Source organism: Onychomys torridus, chromosome 11, assembly GCF_903995425.1.
Source record: "Onychomys torridus chromosome 11, mOncTor1.1, whole genome shotgun sequence".
Lineage (NCBI taxonomy): Eukaryota > Metazoa > Chordata > Mammalia > Rodentia > Cricetidae > Onychomys > Onychomys torridus.
In genome coordinates this window covers 12,295,282-12,317,862 of record NC_050453.1, presented here as the reverse complement: position 1 = coordinate 12,317,862, position 22,581 = coordinate 12,295,282, and the positions used below count along the sequence as shown (strand labels likewise).

Below are 22,581 nucleotides of genomic sequence, written 5' to 3'. Positions count from 1 at the left end.
GAATAACAGCCATGCCAAGAGGATAATGAAAATCACAGATCCCACTGCAACAAAGTTGGTAAAGGAAATGTTACTGCCTACCACTGTGTCAACCAAAGATCCATGCAGCCAAAATACATTAAGGAGCTGGACTCAAATTGACCTACATTGACTAGGTTGCTATTGTGTTCTCTGTAACACCTATCATCTCTCTAGTCCCAGTGAGAAGGGACTGTTTAGCTTTCCTGTCTCTATTCTGTGACCAGTACTTATGCTTCTGTTTGTATCTGTGACCTATAGGGTGTTACGGCATGTGTCACCCATCTTTTCCATGCATAATGTGTAGCGACTGGTGTTCAAATGCACCTGCAGAGGGAACTTTACTAGTTTTCCTAAATGACCCCTTCCCTTGTCTAGCCATGTCCAACTCAGTTTAGGGAGATTAAATAATACCTATATGTGCTCAGAAGCTTGAGGATAGTTTACAATGTACTTTCAGCGTTATCATCAACTGGAAAGCTCTATGGTAGTAACTACGTTAGCAAAGAACAAGGAAGATGAATGTGTTTTACAAGTCAGTACTGTTCAGATCATCATACCAAACGGTGGAGGAGGAGGAAGTGGCCGAGGCCCAAAAGGCCCACATAGCTGAGGAGGTGGTCCATATCGAATGGGTGGTGGCATGGGGCCTCCCAAAGGGGCACCCAAGAGAGGCACCCCTGGAAATGGAGGGGGCCCTTTGGGAGCCGTGTTAACCTGTAGAAAAGAAGCAGTTAGAGTTTGGAAACGCGTCCACATGATAAAGTGCTGAGGCTAGTAAGCTGGGACCTGTCCAAAGAACCGCCAGCTTACCACCACCTCACCAAGGCACATTGCCAGAGACAACTCAGGTCCGAAGGATGCCACGAGCATTAGAAGAAGTGGTTGTGACATAGGTCATGCCATACATACTGCAATCTGTATCAAAAGAAGTACTCTGTATCTCTCATCACTGTGATTCCACGTGTGTGGTGATATATTGTGTACCCTAATTAAGCTTGCCTGAAGATCAGAGAAGCAGAGTAAGCCACAGCCAACCTCACCTCACCAACTCCTCAGCTGATCCTGTTTCCATGAATCTTCAGACTGAAGCCTCTGAGTCCTCACTCAAAAGACCTCAGCCAATGAGAGCCTTTAGTTCCTGTCTCCTCACACCTTACATACCTTTCTCCTCCCTGCCATATCACTTCCTGGGATTAAAGGCATGTGTGCCTCCCAAGCAAAGGCATGGGATCTCAAGTGCTGGGATTAAAGGTGTGTGCCACCACTGCCTGGCTGTTTCTCTCTTAAGACTGAGTCAATCTCATGTAGTCCAGGGTGGCTTTGAACTCACAGAGATCCAGGGGGATCTCTGCCTCCTGAGTGCTAAGATTAAAGGTGTGTGCCACCACTGCCTGGCCTCTGTTTAATCTAGTGGCGTATTCTGTCCTCTGATCCTAAAGAACTAAAGGCTGTTTTTGGCTGAGGCCTTTTGGGTGAGGACTCAGAGGCTTCAGTCTGAGGATTTGTAGAAACAGGATCAGCTAAGGAGTTGGAGAGGTGAGGTTGACTGTGGCTTGCTCTGCTTCTCTGACCCTCAGGCAAGCTTTATTAGGGTACACAATATATCACCACACACATGTATATATTAAGAATACAGAGATTTAAAAAGGCGGGGGCTGGAGAGATGGCTCAGAGGTTAAGAGCACTGACTGCTCTTCCAGAGGTCCTGAGTTCAATTCCCAGCACCCACATGGTGGCTCACAACCATCTGTAATGAGATCTGGCACCCTCCTCTGTGTACATAATAAATCTTTAATTAAAAAAAAAAAAATACAGAGAACAAATGCAAATACGTTTTCTACACAAGCAGTAATAGCAACCATATAGGGAAGCATCAGTAGGTAGGCCTTTGCCATATTATCCAAATTCTTAAATCATTCAGTCTATAAGTGACTATCCTGCTTTAAACATGAACAAGCAGAGGCAAGAGGAGTTGAGCTGATTTGCTGGAGGTCATACTGCATGTAAAAGGGCAAGATGGAACTCAAATACCAGACTCCACTCCAAGGCTGTGCCCCTCCTAACCCTCCAGAATTTAAGTCTCTGAAGTCTGGAAAGGCCTCTAAGTCTCCCCCAGACCTGCTTGGATAAAGACTTCTCAAGACATGCACATCCCTAGAACAATGCACTTCACAGTATTTCCCAGCAGTTTTATTTCATGGTTAGGAAGATGGCACTCTAGTAGTGATCTTCCCTGGCTGGTAACACTACACACTACAGGACAGGGGTTTCCATGTTGTGTTAATGTAGAGCAGAAGGCTGAGCAACTGCAATAGCCATACATGTCACAAGAGTACACACTTCTGTGAACACTGAACAAGTCCAGCCACTACTCAGCACCAGATCAACAGATGTTAACACACGTTTCTGTTTGTAAGCAGTCTGATTTCATATCATTCAAAACAGTCTGCCAGGTACACAGGTGCAGGGGTTTTTCAATAGCACAGTTCCAAGTAGATAATGACAACGAATAATGTGATTTATAGTGAGTTTATTTCACTCAGAGTTTTCAGCACAAAGCACACAACGTAAGTTGTACTGATGATTTTTCACTGTGTAGTAATAGTTATAGCAAATGCTCTAAACTAGTTAGTAATTTAACGCAAATAGGACAAATGACAACAACCAACCACTCTGGCTCAGTGACACTCCAAGGTCAAGGAGAGTATCATGCTTTCATAAACTTTCTGAGGACAAACCAAGCAAAACTAAAGCCTACTCCAGCGCTCAGTCTCTAAATACTTACTGCTACTGGATGCTCAGCTAAAGGGGCCATGCTGGAACCTAAGGGGTCGTCAGGCTCTTGGGGAACAGTTGGCTTTTAAAGAAACAAATAGACATATAAACAAAAGAAGAGGTGGAGACCAGTAGGAAATACTCATCTGCCTGCAGAGCGTACCTTGCCCTCATCTGTGGCCTTCGCTGGAGAGGAGCTCCTGGAGCTGCTGTTCACCACAGGAGCTGGACCTGGGTCTGCAAGAGGCCAGAGAACAACTCAGACTCATCTGCCATATGTTCTGAGGAGAATCAAAGTCCCATGTGCATGAGGCTTAGAAAGTACTTAGGCCCCTTACCAGAAGCAGTGTGTTTCCCAGAAGCCTCTGATGACCATCGAGGGCTAGGTAAATGCCTGTCCAATGACCCTTGAGAAAGAAACAACAGAGCCCTTGACGTGTAGTTTTCAGGGGGAATAAACTTATTGTGGATAGGGCTCAACTCTTAACTAGAAAGCAGCATCACAAATAGATCTGCTAGGTGAGGTAACATATGCCTGCAAGCCCAAAGAGAGATCTCAATATATGAGTCACAATTTATGCAGAGACTTCAAATATTAAAACAAGAACTGCCTCAGTTTTTGTAAATATTTTAAAATTATTTTTCTTTTTATTTTATGTGTATGAGTATTTGGCCTGCATGTATGTGTCTGCACTACATGTGTGTAGTACCCCTGGAGGCCAGGAGAGGGTGTCATCCCCTGGGACTGGAGTTAAAGGTAGTTGAGAGCTGCCATGTTGGTGCTATGAAGTGAACTTGGGTCTGCTAACCACTGAGCCACTGATCCAGCCCCAGGAATTGCCTTAATTTTAAAGACAACCAGCAGACTTTCTAGTAAGAATATTGGTCTAGTGCTTCAAGATAGAGATGTATTAGCCTTGTATTGGTGGCATTTTTCCACTCTTGACTTCCAATCTTCATAAGCGTCACAGACAGAATTGGAGTAAGGTGGCATTTCATAGTCACAGTGAAATGTTCAAGTATATAGTATTCTTAAAAAGCAATGCAGGGGCCTCTAGGAGAATATAAATCTTTCTATCCTATGGCAGAGCTTATAGTGACCCACTTTTCTATGAAGACAGATGTGAATTGTAACATAGGAAGAACCCACTTCATGTACTGCAGTGCAGAGTACACCAGTGCTCACCACATTCACTTCTAGGCATGTCTCTTCGACTGAGTGTGGCGGAAAGAGGTCTCCCAGGTGGCTCTGCTGGTAGGGGAGGGGAGCATTCTCCACCACTCACAGGGGATGGGCCAAAAGAACCATTCTGGCTCAGTAGACCTGAAGACAGCAATGCCTTGTTACCACTCTATGACAGCCCTGCTCCCTCCAGTAAGCTTGGAGTCTTTCTAGGACATCACAGCTATTACAGCAGTAAAATGTAATTTACACACATTCCACACCAAAATCCTGCTGCCTTGTACAAAGCACTTCCTACCTCTCCGGGGAGGGTTTTGTGTATTCGGTCTTCCTGGTATTGGTTTTACGATCACAGGTTCATCTTGCCTCATTGCCATCTTTTGGGTTATTTCCAGTAATCTTGAATATTGAAAAAGAATGAAATGGACTTAAAATGAAATAGCAGTCTATGGTGATATTGTGTTCCCCAAAATATTGTGGACCCTAATAAATTTATCTGGGGTCAGAGAATGGAACAGCCACTAGACAGACATAGAGGCCAGAAAATGGTGGCACTCACACCTTTAATGCTAGCATTCCAGAGACAGAAATCCCTCTGGATCTCTGAGTTCAAAGCCACATTAGGAACAGCCAGGCTTGGTGACACACGCCTTTAATCCCAGGGAGTGATGGCAGAAAGCAGAAAGATATATAAGGCGTGAAGATCAGAAACTAGCAGCATTTGGCTGGTTAAGCTTTTAGGCTTTGGAGCAGCAGTTCAGCTGAGAGCCATTGGGATGAGGACCCAGAGGCTTCCAGCCTGAGGAAACAGGATCAGCTGAGGAACTGGCAAGGTGAGATAGCTGTGGCTTGTTCTGCCTCTCTGATCTTCCAGCAATCACCCCAATACCTGGCCCAGGTTTGTTTTTATGAATAAGAACTGTTAAGATTCATGCTACAGCAGTCAATTCCTTATTAGGTACCACCTAACGTTAAAACACTGAAAAACCAGCTATCAAAACCCCATACTTGTGCCTTAAGTTAGCAGCTTCTCTCTTCTCCTCTTCCATGGCTCTTTCTGCAGCACGGGCTTTGAGCTGATGGAGAAGAAAGGCATTGTGATTCAGATGTGGTAGGCCATACACAAAAATAAAAAAGGAAAAACCCTTACCCAGTTTTCATGAGCTTTCTTCTCGTGCGCAGCGATCTGAAAAGACAACAAACACATCAACTACATGTTGTTCAGGCTCTTTTTAATACCCATTTTAACATATTCGCTTTCAAAAACAATCTGCAACCAATATAGTTTTTACCTGGCTTTTAAATGACTGTTCTGTTTTCTGTAACTCTTCTTCCATTTCCTCAATTCTCCGCCTAAGAATTACAGTTGGCATTATCAGTGAAAACACAACTAGATAAAACTGGAACAATCCCTGACTCTGAGAGCTACAGCTGTAAAGATTTTACCAGACATACAAAAACATGTTTTATGTAAATTTACTCAAAGTACAGTATACTCAAAACAAACACATTAATTTTGCTGTCATTTCATGGCTAGTGATTCCTTAATGGTTTTCAATATAGTCTCAAGAAAATCCTGCTATGAATATCTGCTTCTATACAATTACACTTTTTTTTTCCTTCTATCAAAAACAAACAAACAAACAAACAAAAAACACCAGGCTAATGACCACTGATTTATCAAAGGGTATAATCACTGCAGTGATTTTTGAAGTCACATAGCAAACTGCATTCTTTAAATGACTCTCAAACAGCAGTTCTCAATCTGTGGGTTGAGACCCCTTTGATAAACCTCTATCTTCAAAACCACATTACAATTATGAAGTAGCAAGGGAATAATGTTATGGTTGGGGGGTTACAACATGAAGAGTTGCATTAAAGGGTCACAGCATTAGGAAGGTTGGGAATCACTGGTCTAATATATAAAACTTCTCCCCACGCTACTGCCCACAGCCATCTGCAGGAAACAAGGGCCTTTACAGTCCTCAGTGTGCAAGCTAAGTAAATTTACGTTAGCCTTTTTCATTTCTTAACTTTCCCCTGTGTGAATGAATGGTCTTATAGCCCCTCCCCACTTAGTTTCTGTGCTGTTTTCTGCTACGTAACAGTTGTAGAAAGAAAGCACAGCCCCTGTGAGGCCCCAGCCCCTGTGCAGAGCCTGAACTTACTTGTAAGTTTTGACTTCCTCAGCAGCCAACACCACGTTTCCATCTGCAGCTGAGAGACGCTGCTCTCTGTCTTGCCGCTCATACTCTTCTTGACTCAGTTTCCTGGAAAAACCACTGCTAAGTGAACATCTTTCCTGACAGCAGTCAGCTCTCTATTCCACTGTCATTTCCTATCCTCTGCATTTGTTTGTTTGTTTGTTTGAGACAGGGTTTCTCTGTGTAGCCCTGGCTGTCCTGAACTCACTCTGTAGAACAGGCTGGCCCTGAACCCAGAGATCCACCTGCCTCTGCCTCTCTGGGATTAAATGTGTGTGCAGTTTCCTATTCTTCTCTTAATGCCCCAACACATGAAGACATGCAAAGAAATTAGAAGCTTCCCTGACGTCCAGGAAACCAAACTGTGGCCTCTTGGCAAGCCAGGTGCAGTGTTCTAAGTGCGCTCCGTGATTTCCCATGAGGAGTCAATATAATAGCTGTGAAAGACTGTGCTCAGTGGGTAATCTGCAGCACTGCGGGTTGAAAGTGCCTTCCTGTCTATGAAAAACAGCAGTCCAGCTCAACTAAAGAAGGGCCAGATACTTCTTTCTGCTTTGGGTAGGGTACTAATCTCTTTCTTATGTTGTCCTACAACTGCTGTATGAAAAGCCAGGTGTGGAGGTGCACACCTGTAACCCCAGCAGGGCGAGGCAGAGGCAGGCAGATCCCTGAAGCTCACTGGCCAGCCAGCCTAGTAGAATAGATGCTCTTCTGGTCAATAAGAAATATGTCTCAAAAGTAAAGGTAGGCATGGAAGGAGGAAAAGACAGGCAACTATGACCTCTGACCTCCACACCCTGCTGTGGACACATGTGCATACCCAAATCAAGTATAGTATACACATACCCCAAGCCAACACCTAGACACACACACACACACACACACACACACACACACGCACGCACGCACGCACGCACACACACACACATGCACACGCTAGTAGACAGTGGCCCTACTTCTGCAGAGCCATCTCCTTCTGCTGGTAGAGCTCGTTCAGGATCTCCACTTTGTGCTTCAGAGTTCTGCACTCATCTTGCAGCCCGGCTTTAGCAGTCTGCAGAGAGCTGCAGTCATCTTCCAGTTTCTTGATTTGGCCTGTAGGGGAAACACAGGACTTCTCTGTATGTGTGCAGAGGCTTGAGAGACAGGGCTGAGGGGGCAGGGCTGAGAAGTGACAAGCATGAACACTGCAACCTATTTTTCTTTCAAATCAAATTTTAAATTGTTCCAATATATAGCAATTTTTGTCTCCAGCAGAACCTACCTTCCAGGTTACATTTAGTGGACATCGATGTTCTCAGCTTAAGTTGTAAAAGTTTTAGATCCTCTTCAACTATTGAGACTGCAGTTTGTGTCTAAAAATTACAGAAGAAAAATCTAGTCTTAAAAGTAAGCTATAGGAAGGACTCCCAGATGCTTCTGGAACTACAAACAGGACGATACCCGAGAGATGTCCATCATCTGCTCAACTCTATTTTTCATTTTCTCACTTCGGTCACCTACAAGAGAAAAGACTTCAGTTGCTTTGTCTTCCTTGCTTTTTAAAGACATTCCCATGACTTCCCTCAAACAATGATCATTTTCAAACAGTGGAGTAAAAACAAAAAACAACCAAGAAAACTGATTAACTGATTTAGAACTGAAATTCAGATGCACAAAGTTAATTACCAGTCTGTGCAATAAAAAATGTCATCCTTGCTCCAAGACAGAGTGCTTTCTTCTCTCAGCTCACCTCCACTGAATAAAAGTCTACTTAAAGACATCCAGACCAGGTGTGACTTAAAGCCCCCGCAGTGGTAAGGAGCAGTTAATATTCAACTTGGGAGACACGGGAGACGGTTCTTCATCAGTTAACATGCTGCCCTCTAGCATCCTACCATGCAACTCTAGCTTCTTACCTGGCAGCTTAAGCTGTGATTCCAACCACCTCAGGCCTCTGAAAACAAACTGCAGGTCTTCTTAAGACCAGAGCTACAGAGACCATACTCCTCATATAAGGATGAGGCAGGATTTTTTGTTGGGTTTTGGTTTTTTGTTTGTTTGTTTGTTAGTTTTTCAAGACAGAGTTTCTCTGTGTAGTTTTGGTGCCTGTCCTGGATCTCTCTTTGTAGACCAGGCTGGACTTGAACTCTCAGAGATCCGCCTGGCTCTGCCTCCCGAGTGCTGGGATTAAAGGTGTCGTGGCTTTGTTGTTGTTGTTGTTTGGCAGTTTTTTAATACTTAGAGGCAGGAAATGACTGAAGCAGCCCTACTGTATGTGCCAGTGTCCTTTGCATGCCTACACTACACTACACCCGAGTAAGCCAGTTGGCCCAACACAGACACACACATCTACAAGTCCAGCAGGGCAGCCCACAGCCACAAAGCTTACCCTGAAAAGCAGCCTGGGTGAACAGAAACTGAAGTGGAGAAGGCAGAGTAGGCCCAGCCTCCCAGACAGATCTTACCTCCCACTTCTCCATTGGCCAGCTCATCTGACTCATTTCCTCTTGTATTCTGATCCTCAGATTCAAGTTCACACTCTACCCGATTCAACTGTGTGATGCAATTGGTCAAAGCCTAGAAAAGAAGCAAATGGTGTAAAAGCCTCTTGATTTTAAATCAGAAGAATTCACGGGATTAAGTGTGTACTCATGAGGATAAACTTACATCAATATTGTCATCTTTGTGAGTCAGAGCTACTTCTAAGTCTTTGTGGGACCTCTCAAATGACTTGATTTGTTCAGTAAGCTCAGCATGTGATTTACTCCACTCCTCAATCTGCTGCTGCAACTGAAACATCAAAACGTATAAATTCCTATGGTGCAGGGCTGTGTATAGGAGACATCTAATCTATGGGGGAGAAGGGGTGGGAAGCCACACCTCTCCTTGGCATGTCACTAGGAGCTAAAATATCAGTAAAGAAAAGGGGTGAACAGCTCCAGTCCTCAGAGCTGCAGGGAGAACATCAGTCTGATCAAGGAGAGTGACCTGATTATTTCTGCCTTCAGAGCACTATTGCTAATTCAACTTAATTTACTTCCAGGATGAATGGGTGGGCACATCTCAGACTCCTAAATCCAGACTCTGATCATATAACCGCCTCTCGGTCATAAAGAAATAACTATTCAAAGAATGGTTATGAAATACTTATGTGATATAAAAATCCTAACTATTTTTGAGGCTATTCAAGTCAACAACTGACTGGCATTTGACAAAATAAAGAATAAACGCCCTGAATGCTGCAATAAGTGGTACAGAAAACTCCTGACACAAAGACATTAGCTCAGTCGGGACACCCGGCTCCTACATGCCAGCACCCAGCCTGAGGACTTCCTTTCCTTCAAAGAGCTCTGAGAAAAGCTACTGAGAGGACACGCCATCACCTACCTACCAGCTGGACTTGCCTACCTGCTCCTTCTTCTTCTTAAGCCTGGCATTTTCTTCTTGAACCCGATGACATTCAGATTTTACATTCTCTTCACTAAGCTTGGCTTCATTCAGGGCAATCTGAACCTAATGTACAACACTCCTAGTTAGTAAATAAATTCCAAAGGAAAAGTTATAGTTTCTCAACCAAGTACCTTGCAAGTTCCACCTTTTACATGTTTTAGGACACATCAAACTTGCTCGATCACACTAAGACAACGCTACTATTCTGGGTATACATACAGGGTATACAGACAGTCTCACCTCTGAAAGTTCTGATGCATTCATCGAAATGACATCCTTCAACTTCTCGATAGACTTCTTGTTTTCCAGTATCTGACCCATGAAAGCAGAACACAGTCTCAGGTCTCGGCAGTCTCTAGTGTACACACTGCTGCTGTGATTAACTGTGACCAAAAGCTACTGGGGAGGAGAGGGTTTGTTTTTGCTTACAGCTCATAGTCCATCATCTAAGGAAGTCAGGGCAGGAGCCTGGAGGCAGGAACTGATGCAGAGGCCACAGAAGAACACTGCCTACTGGTCAGCTTTGCATGGCTTACTCAGCCCATTTTCTTATAGTTCCTAAGACCACCAGCCCAGAGGCAGCACTGCCCACAGGGAGCTGGGCCCTTCCACGTCAATCATCAATTAATGAAATGCACTACAGGGTTTCCCACAGGTTAATCTGATGAGGGCATTTCCTTAACTGAACTTCTCTCTGTATTAACTTGACATAAAACTAGCTAACACACACACTAAAGAAGAAACACTAATAACCATATCCTACGACAGCCTATGTTTTTCGTAAAGTAAGAGATCCAATTTTGGCCTAAGTGGGGCTCGGAAATCAATGTAATAATAATCCAACCTTCTTAGTTATGAGATAATGCAGCAGATGACCACATAAAAAGATGAAAGAAAATAAAAAAAACTCTTTCAAATTAATGTTATTGTTGTCTTCCATCTCAAGCTCCTCCTATTGGTAGAGAAAAACTAAAATTAAAAAAAAAAAAAAAATTCTCTGCCTAACCAAGCCTGCTAATGTACACTAATTTAGGAGACTGAGGCTAAAGGATCATGAGCTCAAGACCTGTCTTGGTTACAGATGGAGTTCAAGGCCAGCATGGTCAACTTAGTGGAGATGGTCTCAAAGTTAAAAATAAAAAATGGATAGTGCTATAGCTCAATGTTAGAATACCCACTTACCCTGTGTGAGACACTAGGGTCAGAATCCTGGGGGGGGGGGGGTTGTCCGCTGTAGGGGGAATAACCTATACTGAAAACAGTAGGATTTGGAGGAAAATAGATAAATCTCATACAGAAGAATTCCAAATATTTCTTATGAAGACACCAGCTCCTCAAGGGGGCGGAATATGTAATTCTTCCCTCTAACTGTGAGCCCTGCATAATGATTTCCAAAAAATACAGTAACCAAAGAGCTGAAAAGAATAATTTAACATCAAAGAAATATGGCTATTACTTCCTTAGCTGGGTGATTAGCTCAGCTGGGGTAGGATATAATGGGAACTATTTTCTCTGCAACTGTTATATAAAACCAAAATACGTTTATTAAAATGAGAATTTTTAAAAAACAAAACAAGATCTAAGAACCAGTCAATAAGGCTAGAATTCTTAGGTGGTTTATCTGTTCTGGAGGACAGAGCTAAACTATCTGGCAATTATCCAATGCTGAGAACACAAATACTCTTCCTATGCCCATAAGAATAAGTCATTGGGTTACAAATTAAAATTCTCCAAGGTAAGTCACAATTGGTTCAACTTCCCTGAATCCTATTTTCAATTTAGTTAACAGCATGAGGAGAGCTGCCCTCACCACAGAACCATTCAAAAGCCCAATTACATCACCAGTTAGCAGCTAAACTTACCAAGCCCTGATTCTTGACGTTCTGTTCTCTTTCAGATTCTAACATAAGATGAAGACTTTTGGCTTTGTCACCCAGAATTTCATTGGTTTCTTCAAGTGCCCTGATTTTATCCTTAACAAATAAAGATGCTAATGTTAGTAAGAATGACTCATTCCACTTATTTTCACTTTTAGAATGCAATTCTCCCCCAAAGAGGTCTTTACCTTGTATTTAATAGCGTCATCAGAGAGAATCACATTTTGTTTCTTGGTTTCTTGAACATATTTCTTTGATTCCTTGATCTATGTAAAACAAAGCATTTAAGGTTAGTAGTTACAATTTAGGATTAACTACAAATTATAATGCTACCAAAGTCATGTCCAAGCGCACAACCTCCTACAGACAGCAGCTGCTTATGTCTTGGATGGCTCATAGGAAATGATAAAGTAAAATATAAATCTTAAAAAAATCATAAATGGAATGTTAAGACAAATATTCAAGCTGGAACAAGAGAAGGAAGTTAAAAGAATAATTATACCTTTTGTTCATAATTGGACAGTTTTTGCATAAGTTCTGCATTTTCTTTCTTGATAGTCTCCAATTTTTCAGAAATTTGCTTCTCAGTAACTAAAAAGAAGGGAAATATGTAAGTTTGTGAGCCCAAGATGAAGCTGGAATCTCCAGTGCATTAGCAGCAAAGGCATGCTATCAGCCATTAAAAGAAAAACATGCTCTGCATGACTATTCTGTCCTTAAAGGCGCTGTTAGTGACTGGAATAAGGGTGTAAGAATATTAAAGTTTTAAAAAATACAGTATGAAGACGTTAAATTTATTTTAGAGAGATAGAATTTAAAGAAATGCTATAACTTGATCCCATCTCAGAAAATAGAATTGCTTCAAATGTCATTTGCAAAGAGAAACTGAGAAATACAATATCAGTTCATCTACCATCCTGCATGTCATCTACCCAATCATGATTTAGAGTGTTCACATGTAACAACAAATCTGCATGGCACCCACCAGCATTCAAAGATGACCTGCCGTGTTAACTGACCCTGTCCTCCCCACTCCCTCAGGCTGCTGCTCTCTCTTGCCTGTCTCAGTTGGCATCGTAACAGTTCTATCGGCCAAGCTGGTGGCCTAGAAACAGTAAACTTCCAGGAGTTAATACAGCAATCAGACATGAGAAGTCATGGCATCTCTGTCTAGCGTACAGAAAATCCACATCAAACACCAATGCAAAGGGTTGATATAATGGAAAATGAACCTAAAGATTTACCTTGATATACTCTACTCTTTACCTAGAAGAAAAGAAACAAAATTAAATTTGTTGTCAAAACCTAATTAGCATATTGTTCCTAATATAGCCATAAACAAATGAGAATTTAGTAACAACTTGGATCAGAAAATAAATCCACAGTATTAAAAATAAGGAAAAGCTGGGCTGGCTCAATGGCTCAGCAGGCAAAGGTGCTTGTCACCAACCCTGACATTCTAAGTTCCATCCCAGGACCCACATGGTGCAAAGAGAGAACCTGAAAGTTGTGCTCTGATCTGCATACATGCACCATAGCTCAAATGCATACAAATGGATACATAAATGTAATCTTAAGAAATGTTAAAAAGACAAAGCAAAAAGACATTTCAAATGAAATTGGTACTAATACTTCATAAATAGCCTCAATAAATAAAAACGCTAAGATGTGTATTTGGTTTTGCAGCTAAAAGTATGTTTGTGCATCTATTAAAAGAGCACCAGGGATTGGGGATTTAGCTCAGTGGTAGAGCACTTGCCTAGCAAGCACAAGGCCCTGGGGTTGGTCCTCAGCTCCGGCAAAAAAAAAAAAAAAAAAGCACCAATCTTAAGATATGAGCACTGATGCTTAATAACACATGTGGCTACTAGCTCAGCAATAAACATATCAATCATTTATTTACTTGATAATATCTGACAACTCGCAATAGCTAGAGTAAACTCTAGAAATGAGTATTCAAAAAGACAAAGAAACAAAATTAAAGAGAAACTCTTTGTCTTTAGATATGTACTCACCAGAAAACCTCCTAGCAATCCTATTCAATGATGTCTGCCTGCTGAATTATGAAATAATCTGATAGGATTGGGGCAGTGGATAAAGCACTCGCCATGCAAGTATGAGGACCCCAGTTCAGATCCCCAGAGCCTGTGGTAATGGTAGTGCATATCTGTAACCCCTGTGCTCCTACAGTGAGATGGGAAGCAGAAGGAGGAGTCTCCCAGAATCCTGCAAGGCAGCAACTCGCCAGATGTGGTGCTGAACTATTAAAAAAGAAATACGGTCTCAAAAAAAAGGAAGAAGGTTAGGACTATACCAGGGGTTGGCCTTTGAGCTCTGCAAATGCACACTCACACACAAACACATGAACACAAACATCATGGACACACACAAAAATTTAAAACAAACTAGCGATCTGATAGAGTACCATATGACTTCCAAGACTACTAACAAAGAAAGGTACACTGGTACTAGGCCTAGAAAGGATGTATTTCCAGAGGAAATGTACGAGAGAGCTGACAGCTAAAACCATCTAGAGCAATAAAGCCGAGGCAGTAGCCAGTGCAGAAAGATTTACTATGTCTATTTTTTCCTTTTGAGATATGGTCTCACTCTGTAGCCCTGGCTCGTCTGGAACTCGCTATGTAGACCTGGAACCATGTGCTCACCCGGCTCTTCCTCCTGAGTACTGGGGTTATAGTTAGAGGTGTATGCCAGAACTCCTGGCCCAAGTTTCTTTTTTTTTTTTAAATTATATTTATCTGTGTGTTTACGTATGGGTGTTCACATGCCAGGGCATACATATGTACACATGGAGGTCAGAGGTCAACTTGTGGGAGAAGGTTCTTTCCTTCAACCATGTTGGGTCCTGGTTTAAAATTCAGGTTGTTATTCTTGGCTGCAGGCACCTTTATCCACTGAGCTACCATGATGGCCCACTAAATTTCTTTGTGACTCAAAATCTATTTCTCCTTTCCAATGATACTATTAAAATTCTTATATTTATTTATTTTATATGTATGAGTGCTTTGCTTGCATAGATGTATGTGTACCCCGTGCATGCCTAGTGGCTGTGGAAGCCAGAAGTGGGCATTGGATCCCCTGGGACGGGAGTTAAAGATGATTATGAGCCACCATATGAGTGCTGGGAATCAAGCTTGGGTCCTCTGCAAGAGCAGCAAGTATTAAATCATTGAGCCGTCATGTCCCCAGCCCTGCAAATGCTACTATTTTTAAAATGGTGATGAGATACTCAGACCCTTCCACAAATCAACCATGAAATTTCAATCTTATCCATATAAAAAAAATGCATAAATATCTTATTATAAGAAAATGCATTTGGAGACTGAAGAGATGGTTCAGAACAGTAGCTGCTCTTCCAGAGGACCTGGGTTCAATTCCCAGCACCAACATGGCAGATCAAAACAGTAACTCCAGTTCTAGGAGTTAAAAGAAAACAAAACAAACGAAAAACTTCCAACACAGGAAAATTAATAACCATCTCTCTAATGTTATAGCCTTGTCAATCAAAGAATAAGCTTCACTTATCCCATTTCACCCAAACAAGAGCAGGTATGTAGGAAGAAAGCAAAACCCAGGAATCTCAGGGAAAGCCTGGAATTGAGATACAATTCCAAAGGTGAATTGTAATCTGAAACACAAAATCTGCTTAAGGAAAAAAAAAAAAAAAAAAAAAAAGTAATGAAAATGTAATAATGTGTCTCTGGACACCTATAATCTGTAATTCCAAATAAAAAGGATATTTTTGGAGCACCACAGCATGTGATCAAACCAGAAACTTGGGAAATATATATAAAGAAAAAGACTAAGGCTTGAAAGATGGCTCCAGGATTAAGAGCACCGGCTTCTCTTACAGAGGACAGGAGTTTGGCTGCCAGTGCTAATGATGGGTGGCCACAACCACCTAGAACTCCAGCTCCAGTGGATTTGACAGGCTCTTCTGGACTCCTCAGTCATCCACATTCCCATGCATACATGCATACACATACAACACACAATGAAAACAGACTGAAATGACCTCATCTGCTGGCCATGTGTCACTGTGCTATACTACATTATACTATGCTACTTGCAGTGTGTATGCATGTATTATATGTGCAGTTTAACTTCACTTTCAAGTCAGTCTGTGCTTCGTTCTACTTCCCACTAGATCATGAGCATTTGCTACATCTCACTATCTTTGTAATCATCAAATATTCCATTATATGAATATGTATTAGGTTGCTGCAAGTTCCTACTCTAATAAATACTCTTCCAGGGCTGACAAGATAGCTTAGCAGGTAGAGGTGCCTGATGACGTAAGTCTGATGATGAGGTCAATCCCTGGAATCTAGGTAAAGGGAGAAGATGAGAACCAGCTTATGTCATGTGTACATGCACATGCAGAACACGCGCACACACGCGCACACACACACACACACACACACACACCTAATAACTAATAAAAAATAGACTGTCTCATTGAACATTCTTATATAAGATCTTTAATGTATGAATAGTTCTTTATTTCAGATAGATTACTACACAAGATATCATACTATTTAAGAGCATAGTTTATATCCATCCAACTTCATTTTTTAATCTTCTGATACATATTATGAAATATATTATTTTTAAATATATTTTTAAGGATGGCTTTAAGAATTCCAAGTTCCACTTATAGTGTACATTTATCTACCTAATGGTATAGGAGTTTTTTAAATCAAAATAGTTTTCCCATCAAGTTTATAAATATGTTATCTTGTTGTCTTAAGCCTTTATCAATATAAAGATTACACTAAATTACTTGACAAGTTTATACAAAATACCCCATGTTTTGTTGGGTTTTTTGTTTTTTGAGACAGGGTTCTTTGTGTTGTTTTGATGCCTGTTCTGGATCTCGTTCTGTAGACCAGGCTGGCCTCGAACTTACAGAGATCTGTCTGGCTCTGCCTCCCAAGTGCTGGGATTAAAGGCGTGTCACCACTGCCCAGCCCCCATGTACTTTTGAGTCATGTGATAAGATAATTTAATTTACTTACAACAAGCATAGTTCTCCAGGAGAAAATTGCAAATGAAACAATTCCCAATACTGCAGTAGCAATCACGGGCTGCCATGGTAGTCCATAAAAGTCAGGGCCAGGCTGAACATTATCAGGCAACGTGGCAATTAACTGAAACAAACACATTAGAAATAATGGAAAACCTTGAAAAAGTTTTACAATAAAACATTCAAAAAGAATCTTCCTAGAAATTCTAACCAGTTTCCATCAGATAAGTACTCCCGACCATGTTCAACACCTCCCACTTTGAGAATACAGGATAGATATTGTCAGACTCACATTTGTTTGACTTGTAGTGTTTCCAAGCAGAGTGTCTAAATACCTTTAAGTAGGGCATATATTTTCAGTTTCTAATAGTCTCTGCCATATTGTGCTGTCCATATATAGTTAGAAATTCCCTGGACCATTCTTTTAAATAAGTTGTTTTATTACTTTGAAAAGTACACAACAGGAAAGCTTTAAATATAATTAATCAATTTTTGTGGGTGCAAATAAACCCAGTGTGATAATATAATGTTATTCCCCTAATATTTTAAGTATTGGCTCTATTTTTACATAAACAAAGACAAGTGTTGAGTAAGTTCAGACAGCTCTTGATAACCGGTTTGGGGATCATGCTCTCAAACATCGTCTGCACGACTCAGTGCCTTAGTTCTAGATGTTTCCTTAAAGGTAGTATTATTACACACCTGCCCACTCACTCCACACTTTCACTGCTTGCTAATTATAATACTGGCCCCACCCCCGACAGTGCCGCAAGGAAAGGACTCCACCACATAACAGTGCCTGTCACCTCAACAGTGTTCGGTGAAAACCCAGCAAGTGACCCAAGCGTCCCACACCGCAGCCCCGCTTGCCGCAGCCCCGCTCGCCTCTCCGGGGCTGTCGCTCTGGGCACCCAGTCTGCCCAGCACTGGTCCACCCGCCTGCCACAGCCGCGGCCCCTCCCTGGGGACTGTCACCTCCAGTAGCTTGGCTATGAGGGCAGCGTAGAGCACCGACAGGGGGCCCAGCAGCTCGGGGTCCCCCGGGGTGGCGGTGACAGCAGGCACAGTGGCAGGCACTGAGTCCATCGCGTAGGGGCAGCTGCGAGGAGGCGACGCTTCCTGCGGACTGCACCGAGCCGGCTTTCACCGCTTCCGCCTCGGGAAGGACCCGCTCAGGGGGGGCGGACACTGGGAATGAACTTCGCCTTCCCGGATCGCGGCCCCTTCCGCACTAGGCCTCCAGTAAACACGTCATCAAACGCTGCCCAGGAGCCCACGTCAACGCACCCCGGAAGCCTGCAGGCGGGGGCGGGGCTAGCGCGGTACAAACCAACCACCGAGCACGGCTGGGGGAGAGGACGCGCTGAACGGAAGGGGACGGGGAAAGATGAACGTAAAGGTTAGCAGAACCGTCAGTGAGGGAGAAGAGAGCAAAGACTGGGCGGGAGAGTCCAAGTGAGTGAGGCTGGGGGTGGGGGAGAACAGAGACACAGCGCAGGAGAACCGAGAAGTAGGGGAGGGGAGAAGAGTCCATTGAGGGAGGAGGGGTACGAGAGCGCAAAGTGAGCAGAGATCCAGTGAAGGAGAATCCAGATGAAGAAAACTCAACCTGCCACAGGGGACGGTCACCAGGGCCAAGGAGCTATCAAGATGGGGTTATAGGTGGAGTCTAGGAAAAGAGAAAGCCAGGATTCTCAGGCCCTGACAGAACTGGACCAGTCATGAAGTGCTAAGAAACCAAAGGGACTGGTTCTGGAAGCCCAAGACAAGCAAAATCAAGCATCTCGGGATCCCTTCTGAAGGGTCATGGGTCAGACTGACTTCTGGGTAAGGCCTTCCTTCCTGCCCATTCCAGTCAGTCGTCCTCTTAGGGTTCCCCTCCCGACTCCCACTTGCCTACCAACAGCCTTATGGAATCCCGTCACTACCAATTCTGCATCAATATCCCCATTTAGAGGTCTCTTCTATTAAGGTTATGCACTTTGTGGAAATGGGCAAGGGTAATAAATAGCTCAGAAATCATGTTCTTAAAGTTGAAGGCAATGGGGATATTTAATTGGGGGAGGGGTTGTACAATCCTAAATGTGAGCTTCTGAGTTGCAGAAGAACCAAAAACAGAAAAGACCTTGAAAGAATAACAGTAAAAACCTATAGTGAGAGGAGGCAGCTCCGTTCTAGCCCAGGAATACAGACCATAGGACAGAAAATAAAATCCAGAAATCTCCCCACACACGAGGTTGAAGGCAGGAAGATGGCTCTGGGTTTGAGACCAGGGTGGGCTACATAATAGGTTTACCTGGTTACAAAGTTAAGACCCTAAAAATAAGGAGCTGGAAGGATGTGTCAACTGCTAAGAACTTGAACTGCATTTGCAGAGGACTGGGGTTAGGTTTCCAGCACACAGGTGGGCACCTCACAGCTGTCTGTAACTCTAGCTCCAGGAGATCCAACTCCCTCTTCTGGCCTCCACACGCAACGGCAATGATATACACATTGTTCCACACAAACACAGGTGCGAACACATAAAAATGGGAGCTGCGGAGATGGCATGGTGGCTGCCCTTCCAGAGGACCTGGAATCCAATCCCCAGACTCCAGATGGTAGTTCACAACTGTCTGTAACTTCAGTCCCTGGGGATCTGATGCCCTTTTCTGGTCTCCATGGACACCAGACCTGCACACAATGCATAGGCATGCATGTGATGCACAAACATACATGCAGAAAAAAAATGCCTATATACATAAAATAAAAAGTAAGGGGGCTGGAGGGATGGCTCAGAGGTTAAGAGTACTGACTGCTCTTCCAGAGGTCCCGAGTTCAATTCCCAGTGGCCACATGGTAGCTCACAAGTGCCTGTAACTCCAAGATCTGATACCTTCACACAGATAGACATGCAGGCAGAGCATCAATGCACATAAAGTAGAAATAATTAAAGTGAAATAAAAAGATAGGAGTGGTGGCTCACACTAGCAGCTCTCGCACTTGGGAGGCCAAGGCAGGGAAATAGCTAGAGCTTCAAGGGTAGCCTGGCCTACAGAAGTCACTTCCAGGGCAGTTCAGACCACAAAGACCCTGTCTCAAAATACCAACAGCAATAGTAATTGTATATGGTGCTAGGATATGGTTTCCAAATACATTAAATAACATGGGAAAATAAGAATACTGACCACTGGGGAAAAGATTAGGAATTAACCATGTTTAAGGCTCTGACATCATAACTCTTAGAGGGGGAAACAAAGTCTACAAAGTAACTTGTCTGAGACATGTGCTTTCTCAGAAAGAGTCGAAAAGACTGGACGGCTGGATCTCGAGCAGTTTTTATTTCTACATGGCAGAACCCTATAGATCTCCTTGCAAATTTGAAAATGCTACAGTGTTGCCATCTAATGCTGATCACCTAGGTAGTCTCTCTGCTTCTGTTTGAAATTTTCTTGACAAAATATTAAAAGGCTAGACATGGCAGCTCCCACCTTTAATTCTAGCACTGTAGAGGCAAAGACAGGCAGATCTCTGTGAGTTTGAGGCCAGCCTGGTCCAAATACTGAATTCTAGGACAGCCAGAGCTGTATAGAGGGACCCTGCCTCAAACAAAACAACCCTAACAATTTAAAACATGATACAGCTTCACATAGTCAAAGGATTGCTGTGTGGAAAAGGAATTGCATCTTACATCTATATTTCAGAGAAGGAAATTTTGAGTCAGTATAAAAAATGATTGGCCACAGAAGAATGTGTGGCCCTGAAAGGCGGTAGCTCACACTTAGAATCACTGATGATGCAGGAAAGTAGATCCAACTAGAGATATACTAAGTGAACTAAGCCAGTCTCAGAAGATAGATGTGCTTCCTATCATTGACAGTCCCTAGATGTTAACGAGATACATAAAAGCATGCATGCATATATGACATGTAAATAGAAGTGAGACTGTCCAGGAGAATAAAGGGGACTAAGCAGAGGGATGGGAAAGGGTGAGCAGAGGGGTCATGGAGAGATGTTGAGCACACAATATATATCTGAATTAAACTTCAAAAATAAACAATTGCTAACCTACAGGCCTCATAATGACCTGTCAGGAAATTACTGTAATTAGTGAGACACTGGGGCAGTCATCTTCCAAAGTCCCCTGTAGGATTCCAAGTGTCAGCCAACAACTAACCCATGAAGCTGACCTGTGGTGCTGCATTTCCCCTAAGCAAAGCAGAACTCATCACCTTCCAGGTAACTGTGCTCCATGTTGGAAACTTCAGGCCTCATTCATAGGTTCTCAGTTTTCACATATCCTACCCCCACAAGCTTTTCAAAAATCAGGACTGTGCTTGGCCCAAAGTAGAATCCCTTTTATTACATTTGTTTATTTGTGGGTAGGTATGCATGTGCATGCGCATGTCACAGCACATGTGGAGGCTGGAGGACCATTCACAGGCACTGGTTCTCTCCTTCCACAACATGGGATGTGGGATTGAACTCGGGACATCAGACTTGGCAGCAGGTGCCTTTACCTGCTGAGCTGTCTTGCTAACCCCCCTAATAGAACCTTTGGTTTCTAGCAAATGCCTTGTGCATATTGAGCCATTAAAACACTTTGTGGAGCACGCCTGCTGAGCCAGCATCTTGTAACACCGCGTCCCTTCTTGCCTTTTAAGACTGTCTTCCTCAGTCACCCTACAAGTGGAGGCCATATCCTGTACCATATCTGTGTCTCTAACTCAGACAAAGAAGAGAGTCCTGTATATGCCTAGAAGTATGAGAAAGACAGACTTCCTCCAACATCCAACTACTGACTCCTTGTGCTGCTCCAAGGCTACTCCTGAGCCTGGGTCAGTCACCAGAAGCATCCTAACTGTAACAGTTCAGAGCCATTACACCTTTGCCAGGCAGCATAGAGAAAACTGAAGATGGATTTGCTCTGCTCCTTCTTTCTCATCCAGGCAGCCTCTCCCCTGGGTTTGCTTGGTAGACGACATGTTTACACTGCCCTCTGACTATAAAAAAGAACCAGGACTAGGAAGGAAATCCCACAAAATGCCAGACACCTCCCCAGGCACTTCACACTGGCACCTCCCCAGGCACTTCACACTGACACCTCCCCAGGCACTTCACACTGGCACCTCCCCAGGCACTTCACACTGGCACCTCCCCAGGCACTTCACACTGGCACATCACTTGGTCATTGCAGCAGGAGCAGTTGTTTTTTTTGTTTTTTGTTTTTGTTTTTTTGAGCTGAGGATCGAACCCAGGGCCTTGCACTTGCTAGGCAAGTGCTCTACCACTGAGCTAAATCCCCAACCTGATGGAGCAGTTTTTATTTGCACCTTTCAGATAAGGAAGCTGAGGTTCCAAGTTTAGCCATTTGCTATTCGCCATCTTAGAGAAAAACGGAGTGGAGGAACAGTGGTTGGTAGAGATGGAGGGGAGGCAGGAGGACAGGAAGGAATTCAATGAGGAGCAGAAGAGCACAGCGGAGCTAGCTCTGAGTTCTCTCTCTCTCTCTCTCTCTCTCTCTCTCTCTCTCTCTCTCTCTCTCTCTCTCTTTTAGCTAAATCCCCAACCTGCTCTGAGTTTTCTGTATCAAAGTTTATGAGTTTTTTCAAATGATTAAGAGTGGACTGGAGAGATGGCTCAGCAGGCGAAGATGCTGGCTGCCAACTCCATTGCCCTGGATTTGGTTCCCAGAACCCACAAGGTAGAAGGAGGGAGCTGACTCCTGCAAATTGTCCTCTGACGGCCTCACACATAGGTATGCACAAAATTAAATATACACATACATAAATGTAAAAACACTTTTAAAAAAAAACCACAAGAACACATGAAATGATCATTGTCCTGAATATAACCCTGATTTGATCATTACCAGAACCCACACCATAAAGATGTACAGTTCTTATGCTTCAGTTAAACTAGGTTTAGTAATTTGCACAAACTTTTAAATTGGGATTTGAAATCAGACATCCCTGACTCAGAACCTGTTTACAGAAAACATCAACAGCAAAACACTATTACACAGCCTCAAAATTACAGGCCCTACAGGAGACCACTGTGACC

The 22,581-nt window shown here is 43.1% G+C and overlaps 1 protein-coding gene across 5 annotated transcripts in view; it reads right to left on the bottom strand.

Annotated features, from left to right (window-relative positions):
* The window catches only part of Mia3 (MIA SH3 domain ER export factor 3), a 43,691-nt gene that overhangs the window by 1,076 nt on the left and 20,034 nt on the right, over nucleotides 1–22,581 (bottom strand). For 2 of the 5 annotated variants that reach the window (XM_036203064.1, XM_036203065.1), the window contains exons 7-27: nucleotides 16,532–16,663; nucleotides 12,737–12,758; nucleotides 11,995–12,083; nucleotides 11,681–11,758; nucleotides 11,478–11,588; nucleotides 9,856–9,927; nucleotides 9,574–9,678; nucleotides 8,833–8,955; nucleotides 8,631–8,742; nucleotides 7,627–7,682; nucleotides 7,448–7,538; nucleotides 7,140–7,278; nucleotides 6,148–6,249; nucleotides 5,272–5,332; nucleotides 5,130–5,165; nucleotides 4,988–5,055; nucleotides 4,278–4,378; nucleotides 3,983–4,120; nucleotides 3,135–3,203; nucleotides 2,960–3,033; nucleotides 579–735 (exon numbers count right to left, since the gene is read on the bottom strand). In XM_036203064.1, coding sequence (XP_036058957.1) covers nucleotides 579–735; nucleotides 2,960–3,033; nucleotides 3,135–3,203; nucleotides 3,983–4,120; nucleotides 4,278–4,378; nucleotides 4,988–5,055; nucleotides 5,130–5,165; nucleotides 5,272–5,332; nucleotides 6,148–6,249; nucleotides 7,140–7,278; nucleotides 7,448–7,538; nucleotides 7,627–7,682; nucleotides 8,631–8,742; nucleotides 8,833–8,955; nucleotides 9,574–9,678; nucleotides 9,856–9,927; nucleotides 11,478–11,588; nucleotides 11,681–11,758; nucleotides 11,995–12,083; nucleotides 12,737–12,758; nucleotides 16,532–16,663 — 1,936 coding nt within the window. Of the gene's footprint in view, nucleotides 1–578; nucleotides 736–2,806; nucleotides 2,879–2,959; nucleotides 3,034–3,134; nucleotides 3,204–3,982; nucleotides 4,121–4,277; nucleotides 4,379–4,987; nucleotides 5,056–5,129; nucleotides 5,166–5,271; nucleotides 5,333–6,147; nucleotides 6,250–7,139; nucleotides 7,279–7,447; nucleotides 7,539–7,626; nucleotides 7,683–8,630; nucleotides 8,743–8,832; nucleotides 8,956–9,573; nucleotides 9,679–9,855; nucleotides 9,928–11,477; nucleotides 11,589–11,680; nucleotides 11,759–11,994; nucleotides 12,084–12,736; nucleotides 12,759–16,531; nucleotides 16,664–17,514; nucleotides 17,785–22,581 lie in introns of those variants that run through there. The other 3 variants (XM_036203069.1, XM_036203068.1, XM_036203067.1) reach the window with 3 other exon arrangements.